At 43.9% G+C, this 27,627-nt stretch overlaps 4 protein-coding genes across 15 annotated transcripts in view; 2 read left to right on the top strand and 2 right to left on the bottom strand.

Moving 5' to 3' along the window:
• LOC143356252 (uncharacterized) overlaps positions 1-4,879 on the bottom strand; it is a 31,857-nt gene extending 26,978 nt beyond the window's left edge. For 2 of the 5 annotated variants that reach the window (XM_076791776.1, XM_076791779.1), the window contains exons 1-3: positions 3,539-4,311; positions 1,781-2,029; positions 682-1,004 (exon numbers count right to left, since the gene is read on the bottom strand). In XM_076791776.1, the coding sequence (XP_076647891.1) occupies positions 682-1,004; positions 1,781-2,014 (557 nt within the window). In that variant the 5' untranslated portion in view covers positions 2,015-2,029; positions 3,539-4,311. Of the gene's footprint in view, positions 1-681; positions 1,005-1,780; positions 2,030-2,503; positions 2,668-3,538; positions 4,313-4,785 lie in introns of those variants that run through there. The other 3 variants (XM_076791777.1, XM_076791780.1, XM_076791778.1) reach the window with 3 other exon arrangements.
• LOC143356258 (protein-L-isoaspartate O-methyltransferase domain-containing protein 1) lies at positions 4,786-7,030 on the bottom strand. Of its 2 annotated transcripts, none has more exons than XM_076791794.1 (7): positions 6,924-7,029; positions 6,380-6,473; positions 5,883-6,186; positions 5,686-5,820; positions 5,353-5,604; positions 4,954-5,173; positions 4,786-4,879 (listed from the first exon to the last, which is right to left on the bottom strand). In XM_076791794.1, exons 2-7 carry the CDS (start codon positions 6,401-6,403, stop codon positions 4,834-4,836), a joined length of 981 nt encoding a protein of 326 aa, XP_076647909.1. In that variant the 5' UTR covers positions 6,404-6,473; positions 6,924-7,029; the 3' UTR covers positions 4,786-4,833. The 2 variants fall into 2 exon arrangements, with proteins under 2 accessions (XP_076647909.1, XP_076647910.1); XM_076791795.1 differs by having other exon boundaries at positions 4,809-4,879; positions 4,978-5,173; positions 6,924-7,030.
• A 575-nt stretch (positions 7,031-7,605) lies between these two features.
• On the top strand, positions 7,606-18,115 carry L(3)mbt (lethal (3) malignant brain tumor). Of its 7 annotated transcripts, none has more exons than XM_076791783.1 (17): positions 7,606-8,221; positions 11,479-11,686; positions 12,338-12,632; positions 12,758-12,973; positions 13,035-13,657; positions 13,726-13,885; positions 13,952-14,126; positions 14,200-14,380; positions 14,453-14,651; positions 14,721-14,938; positions 15,014-15,242; positions 16,119-16,308; positions 16,385-16,506; positions 16,588-16,951; positions 17,028-17,102; positions 17,180-17,486; positions 17,555-18,115. In XM_076791783.1, exons 1-17 carry the CDS (start codon positions 8,157-8,159, stop codon positions 17,678-17,680), a joined length of 3,753 nt encoding a protein of 1,250 aa, XP_076647898.1. In that variant the 5' UTR covers positions 7,606-8,156; the 3' UTR covers positions 17,681-18,115. The 7 variants fall into 7 exon arrangements, with proteins under 7 accessions (XP_076647898.1, XP_076647897.1, XP_076647896.1 ...); XM_076791782.1 differs by having other exon boundaries at positions 7,607-8,221; positions 12,734-12,973; positions 14,465-14,651; XM_076791781.1 differs by having other exon boundaries at positions 7,607-8,221; positions 12,734-12,973.
• A 321-nt stretch (positions 18,116-18,436) lies between these two features.
• Fng (Fringe glycosyltransferase) overlaps positions 18,437-27,627 on the top strand; it is an 88,019-nt gene continuing 78,828 nt past the window's right edge. The window contains exons 1-3 of the mRNA XM_076791793.1: positions 18,437-19,167; positions 20,532-20,768; positions 26,422-26,470. Coding sequence (XP_076647908.1) covers positions 18,907-19,167; positions 20,532-20,768; positions 26,422-26,470 — 547 coding nt within the window. The 5' untranslated portion in view covers positions 18,437-18,906. The remainder of the gene's footprint in view (positions 19,168-20,531; positions 20,769-26,421; positions 26,471-27,627) is intronic.

Raw genomic sequence — 27,627 nt, 5'->3', positions numbered from 1 at the left:
ATCTAATTATTCCTCTGCTCAACGAAGAGTTGCCCAGTCGCGAAGAGGATAGTTAACAGGTTCGTTAGACGCTCCGAACAGGTTCTCATTCTTGGAACCTTTGCCCGGTAACCATAAGACGTGGAAAAGAAACGGTGAATTCCTCGGGAGCGTCGTGCATGAGTCAGCAAACTTTCCGCGGGCGAGTACTATAGTTTCACCATTCGGGCCGCTCATGAAGAATGCAAGCACGTGTTCCGGGGAGAAATGGGTCGCCTTCCGAGAAAACAAGAAGCTCGATACCGGCAGGAACCAGACGAAACCGGCGGAAAAGATGCGAAACGATAAACCGGGGAGGTCCTGGCTCGCGTGCGGGAAAATGCTTAAACCCTACCAGCGTACATGCTAATTCATCTCGTATGCTAATTCGTCGCTTTAGACGTCGATCTATGAAACGTACATTCGAGACGTTATCGTTGGATCTGCATGCAAAGTGTAAACATTTTCTGCAGTGATCGTATGGAACGGAAAACCAAAATAATTATGAAATGAATGTCTCCGTAGCTCCTGCGTCTGGCAATTAGTACAATTTTAATTTTCTGTGTGCTGGTCCGAGCGGTGCGTTCCGATGGAAAGAAACAATGGTAAATGGGACAAGGTGAGTAGAAGAAGGTCAAGTAGACGGAGAGATAGAGGACTCACGCGTAATCCGCGGAGACCAGGCAGTCACCGGTGAAGGAGCAACGTTGCACGGAGCAGGAATCCGAATTCGGCTCGACCTCGGTCATCTGGTACGTGACGTTGAACCCGTATACGTCGAGGAGATCTTCCAGCACACGCACGTGGTTCCCTTCTAAACGATCCAGCTCGAATTCCACGACGAGAAACGGCCGAAACGTCCGCAGCCACCTGAACTCGAACACGTTCCCCTCCGTGATCTCCTTGATCAACGCCGCGCCGAAGTTCATGCTCTCCGATTCATAGTAAGCGTACTCGGTGAACCGGAGCCCCTTGTACACGTACACCTGCGGGAAACGTTTCGGAATCCGATGAATCCACACCAAAAACCGAGGAATCTCAATTTTCACAAATTTTCAGTTCGATAAGGTATTTGAGTTAGATCCTGTGTAGTGTGCTCTTCATCAATGGCATGGCACTCTTCGACAAATCGATTATTCAGAATCAAATGAAGGGTCCACGTGAAAAGGGGAATATAAACTTTAAAAAAATTTTGGGCTTGACCCTTTCGTGCTTGGAACGATTTTTTAAATTTTGTGCATATTAAACAAGTTTAATAATGTAGATAATATTTTGGATAGCAACTTTTAGTGGCGCCTCAGAGTCCCCGAGGGCTAAGGGTTAATACGGTTTTCATATTCAGTGACTTCGTCGAATGGAAATTCCAGTCTGAAACTAGAAATTGGAATTTTTCTGTTCTGAGAAACGTTGAACTTTGACCCACGGACCCTTCGAATGATGTTGGTTTCGGAATCTTAATACACCGACTAAGACTCGGTGTCCTTGGACAGAGTCCTCTCTGGTGAGGCAAGAAAATTTGGGGCGAGGACGCTTTCCCTCGACTTTCTACGAAAGCATCGTGATCGAGGGTTGATCACAGCCCCGCCATAATAAGGGGGAAAGAAAAATAGATATGTGGACCATGTTTTTCTTTTATAGAGGAATCTCTATAAAATTCATCGAAGGGTAAATCATCCCCCGCAGAAATAGTTTTGATTTGATTGAATTCGATTTAAAGTTGGTAGATGGCTGTTTGCATGGGGTCGTGGAATTCGTTCCGCACCTGGGTCAGGTAGACGACAATCGAGCTGTTGGTGGCCGGTATGTCGGACACGTCGATTACCCAGCGACACTTTATGGGGACCGGAAACGAGGCGGGAAAGTTCGGAGTCTGGATCACTCCCCTAGGTGCCGTCCGACGATCACCACAGGAAACTTCGGCCGAAGTGGAAGCTTCGATTAAGGTCAGACACCAGAGGGGAAGAAGGGAAATGCTGCTGGATACGGTGAGCCTCATCTTCGTGGGGTCTCTCTGAAATAATCCATTAAATAATGTCGCTCGATTTCAAGATTTATCCGTGAACGAAGAAAGTACCGAGTTGTTGCATACGAAACGTCCAGTTTCTAAAAATAAAGTTAAACAAACAGAACTTTATCCTAAGTAAAACCTACCGATCCAAATGACCAAGTTCCGTGATAATTGAATTTTCTGGTCGTTCGCGTTCATCGCTTATAAGAATGTCATCTCCATTTTTGAGCTTTTTAGTTTATTTTTCAATCCCATTGATCGACATTAAAATAAACTTCGTTTAAATATAAAATTAGATAACTAAATGAAAACTGAAGATAGGACCTCAAAGATCAGCTTCGCACTCGCAGGCTATAACAGTATTTCAAGTATTTCAACATGCTTCATAACATTTGCATTCTAAAATCGGACATTTCACATGCAACAAGCGTAATAAGTATTCAAAGTAGAAAGAGTATTCTATATTCGATAATTAACGGTAACAATGGAGCAGCGAGTCGCTTGCGACGTAATCCAGCCGACAGATACCGTGCCGCAATGTTTATCATACGCCAGGCGAGGACAGGATTAATCCACGTGGGAGTATAATCCCTGATTACACAAAGCAGCCGTTCCGCGAACAAGCACAGCCTCCGGTATTCGATTTATTTACATTCCTCTGAAAAGAACCAGTCCGATATTCCGCCGATTCCGTTCGGGATTTGTTCTCCGCGAAACTTGCAGCCTTGTTAGGAATTCGATGACTCATTGACACCGGGACGCGTCTCGGAATAATCTCTTTAAAGGCACTCGAGTCGTTACCCTGACTCATAGATTACCGATTAGCTTTTCTCACCGGTGTTTCATAATCTTCCTCCACTTGAACGCTATCGGAGGTGCAATTATTTAAAAGAAACACACAATATCAATCGTCGATTGTTTCGGTGAAAGAACAATTCCCGATTCAACGCGAAAGCAACGGAAGGAAGTACTCGACCCGTTTTACAATTAACAACTCCATTGTCACCGCTACGGAGAATCCTAAATTACACTCGACAACGAGGGTGGTATTGCGCTACGATTTTCTCCGGAAGATAAAGGCTATCGACCGTGTTAAGCTTAATAAATTAATTTCATTAAATGTTCTCTTTCCAATTCTGATTTCATAAATTCTTTTGATTTCGTGGAAGATTTCCAAGATTACAGGCAGTCGTCGTGTTAAATAATATCGGAGGAATCGAAAATAAATAGAATTGGTCGCGAGGTGGACATTATAGGGCAAGGGGTTGCCGAGACTGAAAGCTCTGGGCGCAATATAAACAAAGCTCGGACCGAAGCTCGCATCGATGGCTGGCGCCTCGTCGTTCGAACGGTGATCGAGCTGTACGGGAATGTTCGCAATATTTTGCAAGAGCTAGCAGCGGGAAACGCGTTCGCTGGCGAGTGCTATGGGATACCGGACGGAACCCTTACGCAGCCAACAACCCGGAAGAGCTCTCGGTGCAGCTCGGTTCGCTCCAGTTCTGAGCTTACCTATATGCACTCCTCCGTCGACCGTTGCCACGCACTTCACTCCCGCACGGAAACAACACCCGGGGGGGATGATCGCGTCGAATGGAGCTTACATAGAGCACCCACGGACCCGAAGGGGTGCGAAGTCATAGCACCAGCCTGGGATCCGGGTGCACAGCTTGGTCTCCCCGGGTTTCTAACGGCTCGGAAGGCGAGCGCACTAGGGGTTCGGATGGCAACGATGCATTTTGATCGATCTTATCACACCGCGCGACAGCACGATTCAACGAACAGATCGCGGAGAACGATCGCGGAGGGTTGTCCCGAGCCAACCAACGAACGAGCGAACCCGCGATCTGTCGGCCGGCTGGGCGTTAGCCTCTTCCGCACCACTGATCTCGCACCGCGCACCCTCAGTCCACCCCCTTGGCTCATCAAGGGGTGGGACGGGGACCACGCTGCTTCAAAACGCGATTCTACCCTTCGCAGAATCTTTTCGCCATCGTTTCTTTTCGCAAAACGCAGACCGCCGCAAGTTGATACATTTTTTCAGTTTTTCTTTGATTCGATCGCGTAAAAAGAAGTATGCTAAAATATTCTTCGAACCTGCCTCTTTATACATTGTAAACCTGACTTTGGGAAAAATACGTACAAAATAAGTTATGAGCTGTTCACTTGATAGATGCAAAACGTTTTGCCCTACTGCGGGGCAAGTTGATACATATCTGTTTTCTATTAATATATTTTGCAATTCTATTTTTTTTTAATTATTATAATATATCTTAATATTATGTTTGCACATTGCCTCTTTGCTCAATGCCAATTTTCTACTTTAAGAATTTTCTTGATTGATTTTGAAAATTAAAAGTCGGCAATCTACACAAGAATAGAATAGATATTCGAGTTTATTACAAGATTATGAATATTTATGCAAGATAAGATTGTCTTGGTGTAGTCTAAGAAGACTGCAAAATGAAACTTCACGCGAACTCGTCAATGTTTAATTAGTTTAATTAGATTCAATAGGCGATAATGTCGTCCAGGTGTCGATGCTTAGCCATCGGCACAGATTGCAAGTATTTCAGGAATTGGAAATGAAGATACTGTGACAATTGTATTATATATAGCACCGTTATCAAATTAGCAAATAGACCAGTTCAGAACTGGTTCGTCCTGGTACGATGAGCCGGTATTTCCACGCAACGTCAGTAAAAGATAGGGGAAGATAATTGTCGGGTCGATCGATGAGTAACGAACCGTTCAGTTACCGTGTTAAGTACGGGGACCTCTGTGCAAGGTTGATGTACGATGAGAGTTCATGTTGCGGGTGCGGTGAAATTTTTCCATGATCGCTGTATCTCCCTTTTCAATCAGAGAAAATTATATTATTATACATGTATATATTTATTGAATAATTGTATGCGCACATATCTTACAAGTCGCGATTGTAATTCATGTACATTTTCAGTTTAAACGGCAACGGTAAGCGACGTATGCTTTCCTTCATGTGACTAGAAATGGCGTCTCTATTTACACGAGTGACCTGAACCTTTTTGAACACTAAATTGTCCCCGTTCTGCCTCCAAATGTTCTCTAACAGTCTCTTCCTTATGGTTCCTCTGCACAGCTCCATCAACGAAAGACGATTACAGTTAGCTGAAACAATAAGAAATCGTTATGATGCATTCCGATGCACTGCATTTATTTGAACACATTACCCACTGGTAATTTTATTCTTATATAATTTACAGCTAAACATTTTTTTAATAGCAGATTAACAAACCAATTAAAGCTTCCAGTAGGCAATGTGTCGAGGCAGCTGTAAACATACATACGCAAACGAATATAAGGCTCTATCGAAGAAATAGGTACAACTAATGGAGTAAACGATACTGGCAGGATATCGTACATAAGAAAGCTTTTTTCGTTAAGTCTGATGTACTGTTTCAAGAAATTCTGGACAGGCATTACAAGGATTCCCCCAATGCATACGAATTGTTCGATAAATGCGTGACTCATTTCAGGACATTCTGCTCCGCAGTATACTCTGTCGTATTGTCTGTCTTGTATGACATTGAGACAGTTTCCTGTTGGATGCATAGTTATGTAACTGTTCCTTGCTCGACCTGAAGCCACATGCACCTGTTACTCGATTCTCCGTGCATTACCTTGGACGAAACGTGGTTCGCAGAAGTCGAACTCGTCCAGAGCAGGTGATGTCTTCATAAATTGTTCTAGCCTTTCGTAGGCATACTTTATACAATTTTCTTTCAACTCGATACCATGATTTATCCCTCTGTGAGCTAGGAAAGGAACAACGATATAGGAAATACTCTGCAAGGGCCTGTTAAAACAATGTCCTTACTCAATAGGAGTCCTGCCACTGTGTTCAGGTAACCAGTTCCCGAGCCGATGTTTAAAAAACTCTGCCCTGGTTGTAAACAAAGCTTTTCTACTACTTCGCAGTACACGGACGGTGCAGAAAGAAGAATATCCCCCTGCCCCCAAGGGAAATCCTTGTAAGCACTGTTCCTGTGGGACGCCAGAACATAGTCTGCTCTATCGACTGCTCTGAATGCCTTCTCAACCAGATTTGATTCTATGTGCATGTCGTCGATTAGGTCATCGTTGTTCTGTCTTTCTCTCCCACTTGCAAACATCATTAGGCGCTTGTAAAGCAGTAACAGAATTAAATATTTAATTAAATAAATAGTTCACATTGTATGATCAAAGAAAACAAAATATATATATATTTATATAAATTAAATATGTACTGAGACACAGGCAGACTCTGCCATAATTTATTCTAAAATACTAAACAACCGAGATAACGATAATCATTCCTCGTTAAAAATAACTTACCGCGACAAGACTTGGTGTATCCATGGCAGGTATCAAAGTTCATGTAAACATGGGGAACAATAGATATGGTAATATCCGATGATATGTGTTTCACCTATTAAAAATCGTAATATAAAGAAATATTAAATGTTTCACGTCATTGTCATCTTTTATTCTGAAAAAGTAATTGAAACAAATTGAATCGATCATTTTAGTGGCAGGGGTCTTTGCGAAAGTCCAGTCGAAAAATGCCAGGCGGAGCGATCGCGCATCTTTCGTTTTGCGTCGCAGAATATGTTGCGGTACAACGTAGTTGATTCTCTATGTAGTTTTGTTACATTGTTCGACTCTACAGAATTACGGGCTGGCATTTCTCGGCACTGAACAGAAGAAACACGGTCGCGCTGTGCGGCACTAAAACGGTGAAAGTACGGGAAATTTAAAATTTGAATGGCGAACGGACTCGTACCGCAACATTCACGAATTGAAATCGTAGATCGCAAAGTGAATAAAAAGTTCCGAGAAAACGAAGAAATAATTACAAGAATTATTCTAGAACCTTTACCTTTATTGTCTAGTTGATCGTAAAAAAGAAAAGGCAGGCAGAAAACGACAAACGAATGAAGAAACGCGATCGCCAACGTCGTTGAATTCCAAGATTCAGAATGCGACTGCGTTGTTTTTACAGGCGTCGAATGTTAATTATTGATACTGCAGTATCAACTCCATTCCATATCTTACGCGGCATTTGTATCTTTTATTTTAATCGATGTTTAAAACGCGAAAGTTTTGCACGGAGGCAAAACTACGGCAAGTTTCTAGTGCGCATGCGTATCTACCGCGAGATTATATTCATTCGAGTTGCTAGAGTTGGGCATTAATCGATTAATAGTTTTCATTTAATTCATTTTTACGATTACAAAGAATTCATGATCTCAAACTGAATTAATCGATACAAGTAGTTGTCGATTGTTTATTGTATGAATATTTGTAAATGTGAATCGCCGATTAAAAATAACATTAATCATTAATCGCTATCTGCTGATATGGTTACATATCATTTTTATTTGGAAGCTATCTGGACGAATATGTGAATCATTGTATTAGATAATTATGTACTCCAATATTTTTATTTCACAATGATAAACAATTATAATCATCAACCTAACCGATGCTAAAATACTTACTCCACTTATTAAATACATATAATACAGATTACACATCTGTTACATTTAAGATTTAATCATATTTCATTATATTGCAACTGCATACGATAATATGATATTGTAAAATTAACCCTTTGAATACCAGCACTATTATCGAGACCTAACCAAACCTTACACTGGGTTTCGGATACATCCCAGGCGCGTATGCAGTACTCGATTGTAAGGACACAAATTTGTCAAGTGAATCGAACAGAAAGCGAAAGCCAAGTGATATTTTTGGCAATGCTGGAACTCCTGTGAACAATCTCATACCGAGATATAAACAAAATCCTTGCAAACCACCAACTGGTGACTCCAGCCATGCGGAAGTCTATATATCTGCTTGTAAACAGAAACTATATACATATATACAATATGTATATATAGGATATTGCGCTCGTGAGAGCTGTGCAGAGGAAAATATGTTTCTGTTTTAAATTTGAAATCAAAGTCGATAACGCAAGAGAAATACGGAAGCGTAATTACACGTGTTCGAATGCACATGTATCACCGAATTGATCGAAATATTTTTATCTGGTATTTTATACTGTACGAATGTGAATGAGTCTTTACAGCAGAAGCAACATGGTTCGATGCGCACGCGCACTTACAATGATACCGTCTCCTCGCATATGATGGCGACTGACAACTTTAAAACGTGAGTTTATTATCATATAATTTCTTATGTATATAATTTGCAGTTCGAGTGTAAAATGTAACAGTGGCATCATCGAATGTTCAGATCTCGATCAATCAGGTAATTCTTTTCCACGGTGGCCGCCCGTTAGAGTGTATCCTTAAAATTACCGCTCATAATTCGTTAGACCAACATTCACTTATCCTAGTACTTATATAGCTATAAAGCTTCCCGTAACTTCTCGCGCTAGCGTGCTTAGAAAAATATTATAAATTCTTTTCTGAATGAACAGAACGTGCACGAACTTCTCAGAAATTTTTTCACACAATTCAAGACGATCTTCGCGTGCTCTTGGTCGCCTTTTTTTTTAATTTACCACCGATTCGTAATCGTGATACTTATAACAGTGGCGAGTTTTGGTACCTCGATAATGATTTACCTCTACGTACACGTAACGAAAAATTTATTATGTTTAGGTTGAAACGGTCAGTGTCTCTACGTTTTCTAATTATCGAGAACTTTTTAAATAACCTCGATATATCTGTTGCAACATATACGACATACCGAAGCGTACACAACCAGCAGAATTTATTTCGCGAAACAACAAAAGTACACGAAATATTTACACCGTAAAACGCAGAACAATTGTAAAAAATTTGTTCACAAAATTACCACCTGATATCCAGCGTGTTCACGAATTTGAAAGGTGTCTGCAATTGGTCGTTTTGTCGTATTGTTATCGTTATTACTACCTTGTAACTTGTTTGATAAAATATAAAAAATTATAATAAATTATTTAAGAGCAAGCCATTAGCCGCTGGTTTTTATACCTACTGTACATTAAATTGTATGGAGATATCATGTTTCTGAGGAGAATTTTGCGACCGGAATATATTTTAAGACGAATCAATAATCCAGCGAGCATTACGAGTATTAGTTTTATAGTTTGGAGGTTAACGCAGAAGTATATCGAAATCGGAACTCGAGTGCTAGCTCGACCGGCGAAAGAACTTTTCTAATTAGCATTTCTCTCGAATCAATACGAACGATATTTTCACGCGTGAATACGCCGGAAAATATTGATCGTCGAATTTGCGAAATTTCCAAAGGCTGCTCGAAATTGCTGTTTCAAAGACAGAATCCTTTTTCTGATCGCACGTATTGCTCGCTCGACCAATCCGGTGACGATAACAATGCGACGTCACGCTGATATTGGCCGCCATTGGTTCGAACCGAGGGGGAAGGTCTCTGCAAAAATGAAGCAATAAAATCTAATGTGCAGCCCAACTTGAAATGAACTTCTACCTCTACCGCTAAACAACGTAGATACGTTCTATGCTGCAACCTCACTGACCACACGCTTGTCTATCAAAATTCAAACTTCCTCGATCGGAAAGCACAAATGCGACGATCATTGTCGTTCTCTCGTGATCGAACTTTCCCAAACAAATTCCAGCTCAGGGCTGGTTAGAATTTTCGAGAAAAAATGATTTCAAATACTGTTCTAAATAACCGTTGTTCTACAATTCAAATGAAATACTATTACAAGACCTTCCTTCCTCGTCACGAATACTATACGATGTATCGAAAAAAATGTTGACGTTAAAGTCAAGGTCAAGGATATTTCTGCATGGACCTTTATGACCGACGTTACGCTCATTGTTATACACCCTGTATATTAATATTTTCAGAAACAACATTTGATCTCGCAAATAAGAGAAAAAGTAAATAAAATTCTCACTATTCTGAGAATCCTTTGAAAGAGATACTATTTTAAAAACATTTTCCAAGATATTCAATTTTGAAGAGTGCACGTATAATTTCTAATACAATGGACCCTTTATCGTTTACTATTCGAAATAGTATTTTAGCCAGCCTCTGGTCCATGTTGCATCGATCTGGAGGACGCAAATTGGTCGTCCTTTTTTCCCCCACGAGGGAATATTTGCGCGGGAGAATGTTGATGGTTTGCGACGAGAGAAGTCGCGTCTCGTTCCGACGATCGAACTCGAATCGAGCGTACGTTCGTTCGTTCGCGTTCGATGGTTATCGATCCGGCGAACGAACGATCCGACGAACGATTTCAAAATTGCTGGTGCTCGGTGAAAAGTCTGTGTGCATCGAATGCGGTTAACAGCGGGTCGAGAAGCACGCGATTGGTCGAGATCGCGGACTCGTTCCTCGATGTAGCAGGAATCGACGAATCGCGTGCCGTCTGTTGCGCCGTCGCCACTACGGCCAGAGCCTATGAGGATGTAGCTGTGGCGTACGGAGAATGAAGGTTCGAACGCTCAAAAGATACGCGAAGGGAATCGTTCGAAAACCCGTGGAAATCTACATCTCCGTGTTGCACGTACACGGGAAACGAATTGCTCGCGTCGCGTTCCACGATCCCCGGCGGGAACGATCGATTTTCAGATCGGCCCGACAGTGTCTTTTATTCCGGTGAGAGAAGTGTGCGTGCGCGTTGTGTTCGTCGCGACTCCGCGAGTGATTCGTGATGCGCGACGGCGACCAATTTCTAAAAGTATTTCAACAAGGCTGCCTGCGTTCGAACTATTAAAAACGCTCGTGCTCGCGACCGGCCGTTTTCCCGTAGAATGCGAGAAAGAAGTTGCTCGACGACGTTCTGCGGCTTGTTTGAAAACGTGAATCTTAATAACGTAACTCCACTCAGCAATAATAGTTCGGCGCGTCTTTCAAATCACGCTAGCGATCCCCTTAACGCCCAGTTATGGCTATTCGCGGATATCACCGCGTTTATTATTAAAGACCTCGAGTACGTCTGACCGTTCGCCGGATTTTACGATTGTTTGTTATTGCAATTGTCCGCGAATTATGTAACTAGCAACAATTCCATCGGCCGATAGGAGACGTTATACACTTTTAGGTCTGTAAAAATGATCACTTGCCTCTCCTTTGTGTTCGTCCTTGTTCACTTTTGCGAGTTTGCTTTTTCTTCTTATAGTTATCCTGATTTTCCAATCAGTTCGTTATAATTTTCACATTCTCGTTTCCAAGATTCTGGATACTTTTTACATGTGAAATACCCAACAGTACCATTTCCTGTAGTTTTTCCGATTAATTGTTACGTTTACACATGTTTTGTTTATATTGTGTTGCAATGTATTTGGAGATGAATAAAGTGCGTGTGAAAATTCATCGAATTGGCAAAAGTTTTGGTTTGTGGCTGTTGTGAAGGAAGTTTCACTGCAGCACGTAATGCAAAAGTTGCGTGGACCGTTGGAAAATATATATTTTTTGTGTTTTCTCAACAGAATGGAAGAAGAAATAGTTGTTGATGATGTTGACGAGAACAGTAGCACAGAGACACCGCAATCGGACGATCCAACGACACCCATTATGCCTTTATTATATATTCAACAGAGTAAATTACGTTCGGCACCGCCGACAACAACAAATCAGACTTTGGTTTCGCCGAATGCCACCCAACTCGCTGCCATTATTAATCCAGTCAACAATCAGGTAATTGTATTTGAATATTTTAGCCGAATATTTTCAAACCATTAACATTACTTCCGCTAGCGTTATATACTTTGCACAGCGAACCATAATTATCATAAATTTTAGTAAATGTAAATATATGTATATATAATACGATTCTTACATAAGTAGATATAGCACTTTGTACTATACGCCACAATAAACTGCATGGTTACTTATATAGGTCATAGTAACCTATACTTGCTGAAAATGATCCAGAATAATTACTATACTCTACTAAGCAACCACTGTGGAGCGCAAACAAGTGTAACCATGTCATAAGTGAATTAATACGCGATCTAAACACTTTAAGTCTGAAATAATCGGATTCTATGTGTAGGTGGTGTGGCAGTGAGTGGCAGATTTCTGTAATAAATGTATACATTTGTTCAACACATCCTGGTATAGTGAATCACAAGCAAGCAAGATTAGATTCAAAATTGTATTTATAAAAATCTGGCATTTTTTGTTGCATTGTAATACAAAATTCGAAAAGAATATTTTTCAAACGGTTGCACCAAGTTATACAATTTTTTCGTCAGCAACACGCCATTGCCCATTGAACTGTCAAGATCATTGAATTAGTGTCAAGAATCGTGAACCGGTTAAGCACCGATGTTGTTTTTATTTTAGATTGTTGCTGGACAAAACAAAGTGTTTATACAAGGGCCAAGTCAGGTTACCACTTCTCAAAGTAAACAACATATTGTGATACACCGACCAATTAACACTGTCAGTACAACAGCAACATCTCAAGGACAGAAACACATACTGCTTAGAAAGTCTAACGCGTCTACTGCTCAGATCGTGCCGTTAAGTTCATCTCAGGGGAATCAGACTACCGCACAAGCTGGCAAGCATACGTTCGCGTACCTTGGAACGCTTATCAAGCCGAATAAGTCGCGCGAATCTGTTGTAATTCCTGCAGGTGATTAATTCTTTGTTCGATAACATTACTGTACATACAATGGACACGAATTCTTCTTTCTAGAGACAATGTTAATCGATTTGTTAATGTTCCTTCGGTAGGGGCTTTAACAACGACTCAAATAGCTAAGCCAAAATTAGTGATCGCACCAGTTATCTCTCAGTTGGCTCAAACATCGACTAGCACCACCACAGGCTCTCAAAATCAGCCTACCAAGCATATGGCGAATTTGTTACTACCAGTCAGTATTCCTCAGCAAAGCGGACCTACCAAGTCTAGTATGTTCAATTTAAAAATTAACAATGGCCAAATTAGCACGGAAAGCAAAGGAACGATTACTGGTACGTTACCGGAATAAATCTTCGTGTTCTCGAACGAATTTATAACATTTGAACGTTACAGTTTTACGGGAATCGAAAACAACGAACTCGGCCACGCACCCGCCGCCGTTGCATCCTATTGCGAAAATGAGTTTGCTGAGCGCGAATAAAGGAAACAACAATTCCACGGACAGTATAAAAATTACAGAGAACCCTGACTCTGCTGTGATCACCCCTATCCCCAAGAAAGATGATAGTGGTATACCTGAAAAAAGGAAGAAAACCATAAGCAATATATTAAGAGGCTCCAACGAGAAACGACTGAAAAAGCAAAACTTATCAAAATCGCCGCAAGATAGTATGGTCGAAGTCACTTATGCGCTGAGCAGTCCAGAATCGGAGCAAGACAAAGACAAGAAGGTGCAAAACGACGATGACATCACTCTGATCAAGGTGGTACCAAACGAGGAGAAAAGTGTTAAATTGAATACCAGCATCGATGATGACATAAAGATAGAAATTATTAAAACGCGCACGAGTTGCGTCGAGTCGGTATCAGACAATAAGCACGATGTTAAACTCATTAATCACGACGACATGAAAGATCACTTGAACACCAGTCATACGAATGATTCGAATTTCGACGCTGCGAAAGTGTTGGACTGGAAAGACGGCGTTGGTACACTGCCTGGAAGCACGTTGAAGGTGCGTTACAACATTTCTTTTGTAGATAGACGTATTATATATTTTACAATAATGTGTATACTTTACAGTTCTGTATGAACGAATTCGGTATCATGGAAGTAGTAGACGAGGACGAGAACAATAAACAAGGAAAAGATGGAATCGGTGATAAGGAAAATGTTTGTTTAACACAGAATTCCTCGAAATCTAGCCCCCTAACCGTTAACAACGTGAACTCTGACAAGAAATGTAAGTATCGAAATAATATCTTTTTAAGGAATATTGTCAGACTAAATTAGGTATTTTTCTTTATAGCGGACGATAGGAAGTCCCGAACTGTTTCAGCAGACACAATGTACCACTGCGAGGGTTGCGGGTGTTATGGTTTGGCCGCTGAATTCGAAAGTCCAATATCTTGTAGTCCAACGTGTACAGAAATAATAGAAGCTAATAAGAAGCAACCGTCGATGCGGAAGGAAAAGGATTTGAAGTATGTCCTTCGAAAAATTATTCGTTAAATACTCGGCGAAAGTCGTACTTAAATGAAATATTTGGTTGTACAGAGACCTACGCGCGAAACGGAAACGTAAAAGGCTACTGCAGGAACAACAACAATCGAAAGAAATGGAGGACAAATCCGACGAGAAGGGGCAAGATAAAGTAAAGTCTGAAACTGACGAGGACACGAAAGATACCATCGCTGGGATTGATGACGAGAGCCAAGGAGACTCGACCGAGTCAAAGGTAAGTAAAACGCGGCCTACATGACCGCATTCTTTTGAAACATACTGCTTATAAGTGTGTCTCTGTATGTAGTATCCTTGGCAGACAGGAAAACTCGGATTCTCGTGGTCCAAGTACCTCGAGCATTGCAAGGCAAAAGCTGCTCCGGTCAAGCTGTTCAAGGATCCGTTCCCTTATAGTAAAAATCATTTCAAAGTTGGTATGAGACTGGAAGGAATAGACCCGGAACATCCCTCGCGATATTGTGTTCTCACAGTCGCCGAAGTAGTGGGCAAGTCGCATGACATTTCAACTGGAAATAAAAATGTGCAACGCTTAATTTTCTGTTTTCAATGAACAGGTTACCGAATACGCCTGCATTTCGACGGCTATCCGGAAAATTACGATTTCTGGGTGAACGGGGACAGCATGGATATATTCCCGGTCGGATGGTCGGAGAAAAATGGGCATCGATTAGATCCGCCGAAGGGTTACGTGGCCAGTAATTTCAATTGGAACGCATATCTAAAAATTTGCAAAACCACTGCAGCACCGAAGAATATATTTTCAAATAAGAGTGTAAGCGAATGCGACTCGATTTCATAGCTCATCGAAAACACATTACAACTGCTAAATATGGCTTTCTCGTTTCAGTCGGTCTTTCCAACTGGTTTCCGCGTAGGAATGAAATTGGAGGCAGTAGATAGGAAGCATTCTTCGTTGGTTTGCGTAGCTAGTATAGCAGGCCTAATGGACTCCCGCATATTAGTTCATTTCGATTCTTGGGACGAGGTCTACGACTATTGGGCAGACGCCAGTTCCCCGTATATTCACCCGGTGGGCTGGTGTCATCATAACGGCCACAGCCTCACGCCGCCCAACAGTAAGCAACAAAATATTGCAATTTATATTTCGGTTCTCACTTGCTTAGTCTTATCTAACGAGAACTTTGAGTATGTACATGTAAAGGCCGATTTATACTATCCGCACAGACACGGAACGCTTCCGTTTAGCACCGATCGGACAAACATTTTTTCATGCATTTGAATATAGCTGTTTATACCTATCGTATCGTATCGTATCGTATCGTATCGTATCGTATCGTATCGTATCGTATCGTATCAGCACAGCCGCATATCGGAAACTAAACAAAACAGGTGCTATTACAGTATTGTTGGCTAGATGTCCGAAAACACCCATGCTCCAAATTGTCTGAAATTTATTTTTTAACAAAAATAATGAAAAATTTTGATTACCATTTCAATGTCGTTACCTACCTTACCGACTCAACACAATGGCCGAAACTTTTAAAACAAATAATCACAACGCTTCCGGGTACCGTTCGAACTCGTGGTTCCATCCGATTGTTGGTATATTGCTGTATTCATGTTCAAGGTTGTCATTTGGAACTCTCGTATTACCAGTGAATTGTATGCAAGTCGTCGATAGTGTTCCTAAACAATTCGTTTCATTCATACAGACTTATGTACCCCTCCAAATACGATAACATTCTCCCCGAGCATTTTTTTTCTGTAGCTGTGTAAATAACAATGTTATTAAGGGTGACAGAGTTAATGGGACACCCTGTATACGAACTCTTAGCCGAGCCTCCATTATATTCAAACTGGTCGCTAATCCGAATAGGCCTTTTGTACCCGGACGAGTTCGGACAAACGAGATTCTACCGTATCAAGAACTGCAATTTCTATGGACACGCAAAGATTTCGGATTGAGAGAGAACGTCGTTTTCTCGTTCCAGATTACAAAGACCCAAAGTCGTTCACGTGGGACACGTATCTGAGGGAGACTCGATCCATGGTTGCACCGGCAAGGGCTTTCAAGCAACGATCGCCTTGCGGGTTCAAGCGTGGAATGAAGTTAGAGGCAGTCGACAAGAGGGTACCGCAATTAATAAGGGTGGCGACGGTCGAGGATGTGAAAGACCACATGTTTGTATACCACAGAACAGAAAGAAGAGAGATCATAAAAGAAACGATACGAAAATAACAATAATTTGTATTGTAGGTTGAAGATACGGTTCGACGGATGGCCAGAGAATCATGCTTACTGGGTCGATGATGATTCTCCGGACATACATCCGATGGGATGGTGCTTGAAAACTGGTCATCCGCTGGAGCCACCGTTGAGTAAGTCTTGCGTCTTGTTTTTTAACGTTACCGAACGTTAAAATTATAAGATAAGTTAATATTCATTTTGTTTGGCTACAGCCCCGGATAACTTGAACGATAGACCAGAGTGCGGGACGTACGGTTGCAGAGGTATAGGACACGTAAAAGGACCTAAATACGCAACGCACAATTCTGCGTCCGGTTGTCCCTATTCGCCTCAGAATCTTCACAAGGTCAGGCAGCTGTCCGATAGGCTGAACCTGAAACACGAAGCTTGTGAGTTCGAGGACGATGTGCTGGACAAACCGAAAACAGAGAAGACTGATAAAATTAAGATGGAAAAGTCTGAGAAACCCGAGAAATTGTTGTTCGCCGACGAACGGTTACCGAAGACTGAGAAAGACATTAAGCAAGAGGACGGAGAGCTGTCCGATAAGAACGACAAGTCTGAGAATTCGGAGAAGTAAGTTGTACACGAACATTTTTGTCTTTACGTAAACACTGATTGTACGAGTAAATAATGACGCCGTGGTGTTCAGGTCGAGTAAGTCGAAGCATCACCACAGCGACGGACAAACCGACGACGACGAGCTCTTGAGGAAGAGAAAGAAAAGGTAATTTTTGTTTAAAGTTAACGGTTCTACTATTTACTCGGGTTGGATTCTATGGTTGTTGTTTTCGATCGACACAGACGACAGATTTCCGAGGAGCCTTTGTATTCTTTATCAAATTACGGCGATTCGTCGCTGACGACTGTACCCTACGCTGTGAATATGCCTGATAAACAGTTGCGCATGGAGTTGTATCAGTCCGTGTACAATCCCGGTTACAATCCGTTACCGGACGCGCCGCATATATGGGCGAAACACAGTAACGCTCTGAATAGAGTGGTAGCGAGGCAGAACACGAATCCTCGACGGTGGTCGAACGAGGAGGTGATCAAGTTCATCCAGAGTATGCCGAACTGCAAAGAAATTGGTAACATCTTCAGAAAACATGTGAGTATTCGAATCGCCCTCTTGCGAAGATTATTCGAACAAGCCTAAATATCATCGATCGCTTACAGAACATCGACGGCGAGGCGTTTTTAATGCTGACCCAAGAGGATCTGGTGTCTCTGCTCGGACTGCGTCTCGGCCCAGCAATTAAATTGTACAATAGTATAGTTCTCCTACGGCGAAGGGCATCGTGAATTACGTGCGATGAACGCACATACAATTGGATCTTGAAAAGTGCAAACTGGCAGCTATCGTGACGATATTGTCGACTGTATTTTGTTTTAGAAGTTTATGGAATTTCCAAACGGTAGGAACGTATTTTCTACCGCGACTGGAGAGACGTTCATTTCAATGGTGGGCCGCGTGAAAAGACTTATTCATTTCGATCATGCGTCTGAAAATTTATTGTCAGACGACGACGACGACGACGAAGAAGGAGGAGAGTGACGTGGAAGATGATAGAGTACGAAGAAACCGAAATCGAGTTTTGAGATATAATCATAGGAATGTACGAGCATTATAAGTACTTACGATTGTCCTTTCTAATTTCTTTTCCTATACAGTCAAGTGCATTCAATCATGTACAAATGTAAATACTAATGATCTTAATAATTAAATATTGTAATACAAAAACATCCGAAGCGCCTGAGAGTTATTACCTCAATCCAAAACACGAACATTCTAAATAATTCTAAAGTAAATAAGTAATAGAATAGAAAGGAATTCAAGTGTTCCCAATTTCGAACTCCATTCCATCTGACCGTCGCAATTGCAACGTGCAGACTAATGCAGGGGTGGGGCGGTGCTCCATTTAAAAAGCGGCATCCCCTCCACTGGTCCCGGTGTTGCGCCGCTCACGTGACGACCGTTCCCCCTCCCTTTGGCCGGCTGCTATGGCGATGTTTACAGCGTAGTCAGGACGACTGGCCATGTGTTCAGTCGGTGGCTCGTCGCGCGCCGGGTAGCAGTGAGTTCTCGTGCGCGCGCGCTTCTAACTCTGCTCCTGTGTTTTCAATACTGCGCGACAACCGCTTGTCAATCTCGACGTTGCTTCTCTAGAGCAACTGTTCCGCGTCTCGTTCGAATCGTGATAGGTTCGGAGAAGTTCTAGAATCGTAGGATCTCGATCGATCTGGAAACCGATCGTTGAAACCGTGCGGAACGGACACGATGACACTGCCGGTGTCGCGGACGTCACGTTGCAGCGGTTGCACTTTCGAATTCCCGTGCGTCGCGATCGATTGTTTACATAACAAAGGGGAGGATCGTGTTCCCCGGTGATCGGCCGGGATTTTTCGATTCGTGCGACGAGGACGGTCGATTCGAAGGACTATCGAAGGCGCGTCGCGTCGCGTCGATCGGCCGAATTCGTTTCCGCTGGTTTCGAGAAACGGTCAACGTGATTTCGGCGGTGTGTGTTATGACTGGATTATTTTTCGCTCGTGAAAAGGAGGAGAAGGATGCAGGGTGGTCGTCGCTGATCGTTCTCGAGCGAGAGACACGCGAGAACGCCGAGGAGGAGGGCCGCTCGGTGAAATTCGGCGCGGGATTCGCCGGTGCCACCGGTGGCGCCAAAATGCCCCGTGGCCTGCCGACTAGACGAGGCCTCCAGGCGCTGGCACTCGTCCTCGCCACCGCTTATGCCACGATCCTCCTCTACCAGGCCGTTGCCCCACGTCAGGTAACCGTCATAATTCATACATCACTCTCCTAACGCCACACTATTCATTCCTCTCAATCATTCACCGGACAATTTCACTTTTCCTCTCACCCCTCAAACGCAATTACAAAAACAACAGGTTAACCTGTCGGTGACAGCTTCGCAGTCTCTCAAAATTTACTTAAAGCATCAGGATTTTTCATCAATTTTTCAATGGCTACAGCTATTTTGTTCGTACCGACGAACCAGTTATCTTTGGACTTTCTTCAAAACCGTAGAAATTGCTACAAAATTTGAGAAGGAAGAGTTTTGTTTTCGAGGGACCGTTCGAACTTGGCGCGCTTTTTAAATGGGATCTCGAAAAAATATACGATCTAACACGAGTTCAAAGTAGGTTTTATTAGAAGAAACGATACCGATGTTTTCGTGTGATGTTACCGTCTGATTATTGATAGAGACAGAACATTGTTGCGAGCGGTTCGATTAGTGTCGCTTAATTGACCTCGTCAGCGTAACGGGTTCGACGCAGCGGCTCGAAAGAAACGCGCGAAGTAATGCGCTCGGAAGCGATACTGGACGCGATATCTAGTTATGGTAATTCGACGACAAATCGAGAGTGGTAAGTCTACCCAGTCGAGTTTGTTTTCATTCCGGCGGCTCGGGTAAATGTTTGCCGTGCGTGCACGTGCTTGTTTCTTTTCGGAGAACCGTTTTGGTCATCGAGCAAAGTCGTTCGAATTACTGTACGGCGCATCCCATAATCATCGTTATATCGTTATTACATCCGTCTTCGTTACACTTCGCTCTTACGAAATAAGAAGTAAATGAAATTACAATGTTAGCGCGAAGCACGGGCTGTAATTAAAACCGGTTATAACGTAACCTATTTACCGAGCGCGATGAGGCAACCGTTGCAAAAATTCGTCTGGCGAGATAAGCAAGAAACGAAAGGATATATTGTTAGCTGAAACTGCGGGCCGCAATTAAACCCGTTTACAGCGTAACCTATTTGTCCGGCGCATGCGTCCCCGCGACCGTTACGGAAATTCAAATTTTCAAACCGTCGAGATGCACAAAATATTTTCTGGTATTCATATGTTCTTTTTTATCAAGAATACGGAGCACTAGGAGCGACTATTTTACATTACCTTACAAAAACAACAAAAATATGTCTGTTCAAATTTTCAGCCATTTTTTATAAGATGTACCCAAAGAAGTAAATTCGTTAAATAATTCTTCACGAGTGCACCTTTACAATCTCGCACTACAATCCCATAAGTGCTAAGTGAGGATTCTTGATTTTTTGGGAATACTGTCATATTGAAAAAAATTTTTTCAATTGCGATGCATAAATAGCGTTAACACGTTGCTTTAATCTATTTCAGTGGGTAGACGAAATGACGGTGGAGGTGAACAGCCGAAGCGTGTTGGTGGAGGTGCCTGCATCGAGGAGAATCATCAACGAAGAATCATCGGTGACTCCCGCGGTCGCGACAGCGACCATGGCACCGCCTTCAACGAACCTGGACGATGTATTCATCAGCGTGAAGACGACCAAACACTATCACCATTCTCGTCTGCCGGCGATCATCAGCACATGGTTCCAATTTGCCAAGGATCAGGTATGTAAAACGCATTCTTCTCTTCTACATTCCACCTGTTGGCGAAGTCTTGGAAACTATAGAATATTCTGCCAATTGGTTCACCTAGGTCGTGGCCTCCATTGGGCATTGATATCAAAATATACTTGATTGCTTGCGAAGGAAGCTTTTGAGCTTTGGAGACTTGCATTTTGGAGCGCTAAAGCTTTTGGACTTTGAACATTGGAAGACTCGAGTTTTTGGGGCAATGAACTTTGAAAGACTTGAGCGTTTGAACCCTAAATTTCGGACGCCAAGCTTGGAGATCTTGAAAATTGGAGTCTGGAGCTTCAGAACTTGGAAAGAACTATTACTAGACAGTCGGCGCGTTGATACAGTTTGAAAACATTGGCGCATTTGATGGGACGTCGTCGTGAGAACGGGATTCGCTCTATTTCTGCTTGGCTTTTCCGCCCTCTTATTCTCCATTAGCATTCGCGCTGTTACGGCCAGGCCAGACAATAACTGGTCTGTTTGCGCTACCATTTATTCCCGGAGCGTACGGAATTTGATCTGCTCCTCCATTCCGCGTTTGTCGTTGATACGCAGTTCCACGCGCTTATCAGCTTCTCCTCGGTTTCTCCTTCGGCTCGAAAAAGTGCCCGTTACCTTGTCGAGATTCGACTGCGAGAGAAAGAAAGAGAGAGAGAGGCGGTTTAGGAAGCGGCAGGGAACTTTCGCGATATTATCTCTCGCCGCGACTAATTGCGCGCATTGTAAATCCTCCCCGCTGTTCCCTACGCTACGACGACGCTTCTTCCTGGAACGGTAGCCCAGAAAAGTCGAGGGCCAACCTTCGGCCCGGCAGATTCTCGAGAATCGCGCGTTCGCTGCCAGTACTCGCTCGCTAAAAGACCATTTCGGAGCACTTATCTCCTCCATCCGGTACTGTATTCGCTTGTAACGCTGTTGTCGGTCCCCTTTGAGACCTGTACACGCATCGAGAGACGTCGCACGACCAACAGAAAGATCTACCTTGGAGCCCGAGCTCCTCGATCAGAACATTTTGAGATCAAGATCCCGAAGTCTCGGGCCGCGGAGCTAAAAACTCTGACGCCTTGGTACACGGAACTTGGAATGGAAAGATTAGGGGTCAACGGAACCGATCCTACAGCTGTAGGTATTTTGATTAGAAGCTACAGGATCTGGAGGCATTGGCGCCTAAGCCGGAAAGATGGTAGCCTCGATTTAGAATCACCTGTGCAGACAGTCGATCTTACAACAGTGTACCAAATTGTCCAAACATTTTGCCACGAATTTTTCTATCCTGCTAACTACCTCGAACCAGTTTCCTCGTTGGATTTCGAAGCTGGAAAGCTCTGAAGCTCCGAGAGCCGAGCTCAAGATCCTCAAAGTTCAAGTCCACCGGCAACAGGTTGATCGAAATTGGTCAGTTCCCCACTTTTTTGCAATGATCACGGGGATTTCGTTTTCCCTGCATGGGAGAGTCCCACGGTTCACCTCCGACCCCTCCGACCTGCACGCTAAACTGCGTCCACGTACACACGAGAATGCCGGTTACGAATCCGCATTTTCGTATCCCGAAACCCTTTTACCTGCTGGCTGATCGGCCAGGGTGCTTTAATCACGTGTAATCAGCGGAACCGTCGGTGATTAAGCGAGCACCGTAGCCGGGGATAGAGCCCCCATGCTCTCTCTTTCTCTCTCTCTCTCTCTCTCTCTCTCTCTCTCTCTCTCTCTCTTTCTCACACGATTCGGTTCTGCAGCTGAACGTTTTCGCGTCTATTTCGTTCTCGCCATAAATTCTCGGGAATAGATTCTCGCATTGTCTCGCGTCGGACGAGGATATTGGAAAACATTAGTCGGGGCCCGGTTCGGGACCCGGACCCCGGATTCACGGTGTTACCGATTCACGAGCCAATTTGCGGGGAATGATTTACCGCGTCGAAGGAAATAGAGTTAGACCCGGAGTAGGCCGTTGCCCGGGGCTTGAAATTGTTTCAAGATGCAAATCGACTTGGTCTTTGGCTGGCCGGTGTCTAGGATCTCGCGAGACAATGTCTGCAAGCTGTTCTATTCGATAAATCGATCCTGACCGTCGCTGCTCGCAAATCTTGCCGATACAGATCGCATTGAAAGCACCTTGCGTTGCCGCGTTGAGAAAATTACTATTACCTCGTGAGCCAATTATGGAACGATCGCCGGTAGATGTTAACTGCATTCCTCCATCTTTATGACGAAGGATCGAGCGGGACAAGAGATCCGTTGCTCGAGGCGACGAATTATGGCAAGGTGCGAATCGGGCCGTTAGGTGTCCAGAATCGAGCGAGAGATAACGTCTGGAAGCTGTTCTTTTGGACAAATCGATCCTGTCGCCGTTCGCAACCGTTTGCGAGCGTGTTCGATCGTCGGGCCCCCGATCGGGCTCGGTCATTCTGCTCGATTGCCTCGTTGTGCCCGGGTCTGCTCCATGCTAACATTCCATCGGAAGGAGGGAAAAAAAGTCTTGGTTGGGCGGCGGCGATCGATCCGGTCGCTTCTCGAACGTTTGTCATTAGTTTCAGTGACTCCACTCGCCGTCGCCGAACCCTTCAATTTACAAAAGCCGTGCTACCTTCGGACCGCTCGCGGATAATTGCTCAATTACGTCGTTTATTTATCTGAAAGCGCTTGCCGACCGCGCCGCAGCAATTTTACGCGACGAAAGTACACGGTACTTGTTCGAGTTCCACGCTTTTTTTTTTCTCTCGACCTTCGGATTGATTGGACGCCGCCAGTCGATCGTTAACGGCTGGGGACTATCCCGGCGAGCTTCGCGTGTCCCGGAGCAGCGAAAACACGAGTTCGGAACAACGGTTCGCCTGAATTATACTTCGTTCACCGATGCTCGCTGATTGGTGTGCACCGGTGGCTCCGCCGAGATAAGAAACCGGATCGAACACTGGCAGATACATTCTGAAAAAGTTGTAGAGAAAGTCGGTACGCTTCTCGCTGAAGATTATAGCTCTTTCGTGGAGAAAATCGGTTTGTTTCTCGCGCGCGAAAATTGACAGAACAGGAGAATGAGCAGCTGTTTCGCGGAGGAGTCGATATTAGAGGGAAATCTGTAGGTTTTTCGTGGGGAAAAGCAATGGAGACTAGCTTATTCGCGGAGGAAAGGATTGTAGAGAGAGAACGAGTAGCCATATCGCGGAGGAAAGAATTATATGGGGAAAATGAGTAGCTCTCTGGCAGAAAAAAAAAATCGTAGAGGGATGATAAATACCTCTCTTGTGAAGGAAAGAATTACACGCGGCCAATGAGTAGCTCTCTCGCGGAGAAAAGGATTGCAGCAGGAAAATGACTAGCTTTTTCACGGAGGAAAGGATTGTAGAGAGAGAATGAGTAGGCCTTTCGTGGAGAAAAGAATTATATGGGGAAAATGAGTGGCTCTCTGGGAGAAAGTGACTCCTGGACGATAAACGACACGAAGACCCGTGTTGCTGACATATATCGAGAATTCCCTGTCTCCTACTCACCAGAAGGATTGCACACCCAGTGCCCGGTGTTCAATTGAAAAACGCTTCCATTAGACAAGCTCCTTGCTAGGAGCAACGAGGCTGGTCTAGCCGAGTGGTCTCGGATTCCCTTAATCTAGCGTAACGTCCGATTAGTTTAATTCGCCTCGCTGGCAACTGCCGCCACCCACAGAAGCGGTGCACGACCTCTCGAAGTCGAAACGTATCAGGGATCCTGTGGCTCGGAGAAGGAGAGAGAGAGAGAGAGAGAGAGAGAGAGATAGAGAGAGAGAAAGAGAGGGAAAGAGATAGAGAAAGAAACAAAAGCAAAGAGAGCGCGAATGCGAGCGTTAGGCTCCGAAGAGATCGAGCTACCGTACAATGACGCCCGTTTTAGCCGCGCTGTACGTGCGCGGATTAACGTAATTATGTCGATGTAACGTGACGCCGGTGCCAGTGACGTCATCCCGTTGCTCGTCCCTCCGTCAGTGTTTCTTGTTTGCCGGATATTCGTATCGTTTCTGCGAACGCTGACGACGACGGCGCTCGACGGTGCGTCTTCTTTCTCCTTCGTGTCTCGCCGGTTCTCACCTTCTTTTTTCTTCCTTCGACGTCGCTACGATTCTTTAATCTTTTAATTGCACCGGACGTCCGTCGCGACGCGCTCAAATTGGACGACGGACGTCACCGGCGTTGCACCAATTGCGCAAGCAGAAACCTCTCCTCGAGGATCCACAGTCGACGCGACGCGACACGACGAGACGCGACGCGATTTCAGCTTCCCGGCGACGTCCTTTCGGTTCCCACAGTTTATCTTCCGAATAGGAACATCCGCGGGGTAATGAACCACGTGGAAGTCCTCGAGACAATGCTCCTGACGTCTGCCCTGCCTTCTTGCTCGTTGCTCGCTTCCTGAAGGGAACTAAAAATAGGAGGCGACTGCTTTAACACGTGCGCTGCACCGATCCTAACGACCCTGGATATCAGCGTGCTCGACAATGGGAGCTCGTATCATAGGTGTTTTTGCCAGCGAGATTGCTCCTCGGACGATAGCAATTCTCTAGGTCCTGTGCTGAATAAGTAGAGCCTCTAATTGAACCTTATCCGGTCCAATTAAACACTTTTGGCAGGCGTCAAATCTAATTATTTAGTCGGGTGTCGCGAGGAAGTGCATTGACCTCGAGTATTATACCGTGTGTACAGTGAGTATACTGATTTAGCTGGAACGCTTGTACCTCTGGCTTCACATGAATTTTTCTACGTTCTCAATATTTCAGTTTTCAACCCACAATGATTAAAAATATCTTTGTTCGACATCTGTGTTCATCAATATTCTCAGTCCTACAGGATAGAACGTTAAACATGGAATATTGAACATGTTATTCACTACGGATTTTGTTCAAAGTAAGGCATCACGAAGAGCAGGGTAAATTAGGGGGGGTTTAAGTCATCGTTTTACCGGTCCATCAATTGTGTATAAACTATAGATGTACATACTTAACAGTTTGTAGGTTTTGAGCGTAGTTGGAACGTTTACAAATTGCAGAGTTTTTGAACATGTTATCCGCTAGAGATTTCGTTAAAAATGTGCTATGATATAGTTCAGAGAAAATTAGGGTGGGTTTAAGTCATCGTTTCACCGACTCGTCAATTGTTTATAAACTACAGACCCACGAACTGCACGGTTTCTATATTCGAGCGTAGTTGCGCGAAATTGAATCGTGTAATTTTTCTAAAGCAGCGTATACTAGTCACTTTTAATGGGCTCAGTGTTAATTAAGATGGAACGGAACGGCGAATCGGTGTGTCAAAGTCGTTGAAAAAAACCGCTGTTATAACTTAATTTTCCCGGCGCGGATCGAGCGGTGAAACGCGCGCGATCGATCCCAAAAAAGGCAGCCGGCTCTCGAAGATTTATCGATCCCGGTTGCGGACGTGGACGGAGCTCGCGATCCGCTCGGTGCCGTCGCGAAGAAATCGAAATTTATGATCGGTTTCGCAGCGGCTACGGGGCTCGGCATGTGTGCTGTTGCGTCGTCTAGAAACGTCCGCTGTAAACAATGGCGCCTGTACGTGACCGACACGCCGATCGTTAGACTTTCTCGCTCGATCGATTCGAAATCGCCGACAGCCTGGCGACTCTGGTTCTCATTGTGCGTTTCCGTTCTCTGTTGCAGACGTGGTTCTTCACCGACCGGGACGATCCCTACTTCCAGAACCAAACCAGTGAGTATAAACACTAATCGTTAAGCCGTAGCGACTTATACAAAAGAAAAATTGTCTTGATCGATCAGCAAGAAGCGGAACACGCTTAACCGTCCAAGTCGTTGCAATATCTTTTTTTGGAATACGACCGTACGATGATCACGACATCTATGGGATAATTAGAGTAGCGATCGCTAATTAGGATAGTGCCACCTGTTATTCATTCCGTACCTGTTAGAGAATATAAAAATTTATTATGTCACCGTGAAGCAACAGCAAAGGCGTCGGATTTATTCGAGAACTCAATCTCAAAAGACGATAATTTTTTACTTTTCTGTATTTTAAAAAATCTCAAAAAATTCTCTAACACTCCCCCACGTTACTAGAACACGATCCAATTGTTTTTATCGTCCCACGTTTGCTTGGTCTTCTTCAGCTGAACAAAATTTAAAGAGCAGGAACATTGAGTGCTTGAATTTATTGAAATGTTCTAAACGTCGCGTGGAAACGTTTGCACGGGTCACGAGCGACCCGGAGTTCGCCGGTCGACGATTAATTAATTACTCTCTCGGCTGCGAAAGCAGTCAAATTCTTGGTGTAACTTGGTCGGTAGAATTTCGGACTATCGCTCATTTGAAAAGAGGAGCAGAAGACGTACCTCGCCGCTCGAGGATTAATTAAATCGTTGCCGGGTAGGGCGTTCTTGTAATTCACGCGAGATCACGGATCAGAAGGCGCGCGTAATTTTTCTAATAGTGAGAAACTCGGGCCGGGCCGAGACCCACGATCGTTACCTCGGCCGCTCCTGGAGGGGAAGCTCGTTAATTAAGGAAGTAATTAAGACCGGAGCCGAAAACTGTCGTCGTTCGTTATGATCTTCGCTCTCGACTGTTTCTTGAACAGTTATAGTTGAAAAACGACTGAAAGGGACTCGCTAATCCGCTTCGCCTTTTGATTTCCCGACCGTGACCCGAAGTCGTACCTCGAAGACGAATCGCCGACGTATTAATCCTCGCACGAGCCTTTCAAACTGTCGCACAAAGGATCCTGGCACGGTGCTTCATCCGTTTAACAAATTTCAAACGACAAATCCTCGTCCAAGCATGATCTGTAGCAATTTAACGGACTTATGGTCAACCTGTTAACACTTTATCGGATTGTTGCAAATGAATTGGCCG

This window comes from Halictus rubicundus, chromosome 8 (assembly GCF_050948215.1).
Source record: "Halictus rubicundus isolate RS-2024b chromosome 8, iyHalRubi1_principal, whole genome shotgun sequence".
Lineage (NCBI taxonomy): Eukaryota > Metazoa > Arthropoda > Insecta > Hymenoptera > Halictidae > Halictus > Halictus rubicundus.
Note: the sequence above shows the minus strand (reverse complement) of the source record. Positions and strands in the feature narration are given on the sequence as shown.

Coding starts and splice junctions, on each gene's coding strand:
- LOC143356258 (XM_076791794.1), bottom strand. CDS start 6,403: ATGGATACACCAAGTCTTGTCGCG. Junction 5,605..5,685: donor CGAACCACGTTTCGTCCAAG/GTAATGCACGGA, acceptor TGCATCCAACAG/GAAACTGTCTCAATGTCATA. Junction 5,174..5,352: donor AGAGCCTTATATTCGTTTGC/GTATGTATGTTT, acceptor TTATTGTTTCAG/CTAACTGTAATCGTCTTTCG.